Source organism: Cryptotermes secundus, unplaced genomic scaffold (genome assembly GCF_002891405.2).
Source record: "Cryptotermes secundus unplaced genomic scaffold, Csec_1.0 scaffold277, whole genome shotgun sequence".
Lineage (NCBI taxonomy): Eukaryota > Metazoa > Arthropoda > Insecta > Blattodea > Kalotermitidae > Cryptotermes > Cryptotermes secundus.
This window is the reverse complement of record NW_019720164.1, coordinates 402,423-406,404: the sequence shown is the minus strand read 5'-3', so window position 1 is coordinate 406,404 and position 3,982 is coordinate 402,423. Positions and strand designations below refer to the sequence as shown.

Genomic DNA, 3,982 nt, shown 5'->3' with positions numbered 1-3,982 from the left:
TTAATGAAATACAAGGTAATACAGATGATGCCTTTGCACAGTGTATTACTTGTTCTGTTGAGTACATTCATATCTCCATTTAATGATCAAAATAAGAGAGAATACAGTTGAAAGGTATCCAAAACAAAATAATTATATCTCAGAAAGCATTTACTATACACATTTTTCGGTTACACAGTTATAAAGGGAAGCTAACAAAGCTTTTTTCTGAGTATGTAACTTTCTCAATAAATTTCAGTGTGGGCTCCCTTGGTGGCATGACACATATCCAGATGATATTTGACCTCATTCCACATTTCTTGAAGCATGTTTGGTGTTACTGTAGCCACAGAGTCCCGTATGTGTGCTTTCAGGTTCTGAAGGTCGATCTTAACCTGGTAGACAATATTCCTCACATAACCCCATAATCAAAAACTGAGTGGGGATAAATCTGGCAATCTAGGAGGCCAAGTGATTGGTCCACCTCTGTTGACGCACAGTTGAACATGGAATTTGTACGTAACTGAGAGCTAGCAGCACAAATTGATTTGCACAGACTTCACTTTAATGTCTCTCTAATGTGAATGACATTTTCTTCAGAGATTCGTGTCTTTCCAGGAGATTTTACACACAACAGACTACCTGTAAACCTCAATTTTTTTGTCCATAACCAAATGCTTTTCCATGTAGGAGGTTGAAGCCCATATTGCATTCAAAACCAACACTGGACAGCAGCAAGAGTTTAAAACTCTGCTAGTCACAAGATGCATTGAACCTGTGCCTGTGGTGTTGACATCATTACAGAGCCCGCCAAAGATCACCAACTGGTGCATGCATGCAAGCCAGGCAAAAAAAAAAAAAAAAACTTCTTGAGTTTTCCTTTCCAGTGACATAAACCAGATACATGTATGACAGTTAATTTGCGAGATGTAAGTTTTTTTATTTTAGATACCTTTCATCCAGACACCCTATATATACATATAAATGTTGTTTTAAATGTGTTCTTCAAGGAAGCCTTGCAGAGAGAGCAGCTTCTGGAAAACAAATTGGCGACACTGCAACGATTAGTAGAAACAACACGTCAGGCATCAGATCTTGGTTGGAAAGCACTTATAGATGAGGATCGTCTTCTATCACGTGTTGAAATTCTGGAGAATCAGTTACAAATGTATTCAAAAGTAAGATGAACATGAATTTTTATTAAGAAACATCATATATTGAAGAGTATGTTTATTTTCAGCATAGTTTTTGCATGTAATTTAGATTAAAATGTTTATATTTAGTACAAAAATAATACCTTGGGCTTTGATGCCATAACATTTTTTTATGTGTTAAAGAAAGCCTTTAACCAGTAGTTTAAAGTGTATCAGAAAAGTGGCAGAACATACTTCTGTAATTATCTCTACAATGCTATAGGAAAGGCACAAAAAATTTTAATTCTAGTTAGTAGCCTGTTGCACTACGAGAGTATAACTTGTTGTACAGATAACTTTGTTACAACTTATGAATTAGTAGTTGGCTTATGACATGTTAGTGCCATTATTAAATACAGTTCTGAATAACAATGGCAATTGATGAAGAAAGTTAAATGAATTTTTCCATGAAAGGTTTCTCATATTAAGATTCCCTGCCATAAAATATGGCTATCCACTGTTCTGTAAGTACTTGATTTACAAATTTTCGCTGCAATGAAGTGTGTAAATGCATACGTATTTTTCATGTAACAAACTTTATTTTTGCTACAACAAACAAATTACATTTGTAAGTTTTTTTTTTTTGAGGTGGCGAAGATGGAGAAATACACCTTTGTAGTCAGTAGACCTGCCATTAGATTAATATCATTCACTGTTTTTGCTATGATGCCTAAATGAAGTCTCTGTTTGTTTTCTAGCCATGAAGACTTACAATTGAGAGGCTTCATTTGCACATTGACAAAAATGCATCATTGCATTGCAACAGCCATGAGAAAATAAATGTGAATAAAATAATACAGTTTTATTTACTATTAAAACATACGTTAAAAAGTATTGTGAGTCTTTTCAGGGACTGATGGACGAGTTGGTGACTTTTACATGTAAAGTGATGGGAATGTAATTTTTTGTTTTACAAATTTTCACCTTCTATACAGTTTTCATGGAATTAATTATACCTTCATAAATCAAGGGATACCTGTACTTATTTGGCTAATGTATTTCTTTTTCTGCATTATTTTTAACCCATAGTGTGGGTGAGGTGCATTATGCAGATTATTTTTGTAACAGGTTCATGGTGCTGTATAATAGAATAAAACTACCAGATTTCTAGGACAGTTATTTCTCACATGCTTTTATTTTTTGGTCTGCCCTTTTTGTTGGCTCTCTGCAGCTCTCACTGCAATTTAGTTACATGAATATCCCATATCTGCAGGGGGCTTATATGTCAATGTCTGCCACTCGCCTATTGCAAAAGATGCATAACTCACCAGTGCTGAAGATCACATCTGGTGACTCTTAAAACGTTTATGACTGTCCCTTCCAACACCTGGGTAAAGGACAAGGAACTCAGTCAGTTCCAGAAAAAGCTTTTACCTATCTGGGACACTAGTGGTTTGGAAGGGTCATTTTTGAACCAGTATCAGGCTCATTAAGCAGCAGTAGCAGATCTTATTAGGTGCTGCATTCAAAGGGGCACACTTGAAATGAGTTTATGTAATCAGTAATGAAAACTAAGCAGTGTGCAATAACAGGGAAGGACATTGTGCAATAAAAGGAAATAGTGTGTTACCTTCCCAAAAGTAGAAGAGGAAATATTGTGTTACGGGGAACATTACATGAAAAAACATGGTACTTTATGTTCATTTAAGGTTTAGTTTTTATATGTTTGTTTCAGTTCGTCAATCCGTTGTACCACAGAGAAAGATTTTGAATTCGAAGGTATGAATATGTAGGACAAAATATTTTTTGCTGGTGGATTTGTCTCCTGATATTTATTACTTTATGGTACCGTTCCCATCATGCCCTCCAAGCATAATATACTTTTCATTTTCTAAGCCAGCGGAGTGTAGGTGAAACACATATTAAAAGGTCATATATATGGTAAAATATTTTCATTTCACACATGTTCCTCCGCAAACTGCTGATGCTATTTTGTGATCATAAATTTGAATAATTGTAGCATAGTAGCATGGTAGCATATTATAGTGTTTTTTTGGGGGGGGGTGGGAGAAGTTTGTTCATTTCTTACTCTACACGCATTCTAATCCTTAAAAGCAAATTATAGTCCATCAAAGACTTCATAGAATGGAAACAACTGCCAGTAGTAGGAATAGTAGTACGTGGGGCAATCCCAAAGTTTCCGAAATTTTAATTTTGTGCGCGAATGGTTATGAGTACATGGAAATACCGCTAGGTGTCTCCTCACACATCCTCCTTGAACCAGTGTGGCAAGCAGCGTCGAGTTGAGTGGTTGGGTTTATTGTTGGTGAATGTATTTCCATTGTTGTGTTTCCATGAGTTTGCGGTTTTGCGATGGCTGACCAGAGAGAGCAGCGTATCTGTATGAAGTTTTGTTTCAAACTTGGGAAAACCACTGCAGAAATGCACCAAATGTTGAAGCAAGCTTTTTGTGAAAACAGTTTAGGCCAGACACAAACTTACAACTGATATAAGCGTTTTAAAAATGGCCGAACGTTGACTGATGTTGACGATCGTTTGGGACGGCCGTCAATGGGCAAAACACCAGAAAATGTCACGAAAGTTAGGGATCTGATTCTGCAAGATTGTAGACTGACCATCCAAGACCTCTGTAACACCTTGGGAGTAAGTTATGGTACATGTCAACGAATTTTGTCAGAGGAACTGAACATGAGGAGGATTGCGGTGAAGTTTGTGCCACAACTGCTGCAAAATGAACAGAAGCAGCATCGCTCGGAAGTCTGCAGGGAACTTCAGCAACAGCTTCAAGAGGATCCAAATTTTCTTTCGAAGGTTGTCACTGGTGACGAAAGTTGGGTTTATGGCTACGA

At 36.7% G+C, this 3,982-nt stretch overlaps 1 protein-coding gene across 2 annotated transcripts in view; it reads left to right on the top strand.

Moving 5' to 3' along the window:
• Positions 1-3,982, top strand: part of LOC111867107 (sarcolemmal membrane-associated protein) — a 78,058-nt gene that overhangs the window by 17,803 nt on the left and 56,273 nt on the right. For both annotated transcript variants that reach the window (XR_002843291.2, XM_023856630.2), the window contains exon 8: positions 990-1,157. Coding sequence is in view for 1 of the 2 variants with exons in the window: in XM_023856630.2 (XP_023712398.1) it covers positions 990-1,157 (168 nt within the window). In the remaining variant the exon portion in view is untranslated. The remainder of the gene's footprint in view (positions 1-989; positions 1,158-3,982) is intronic.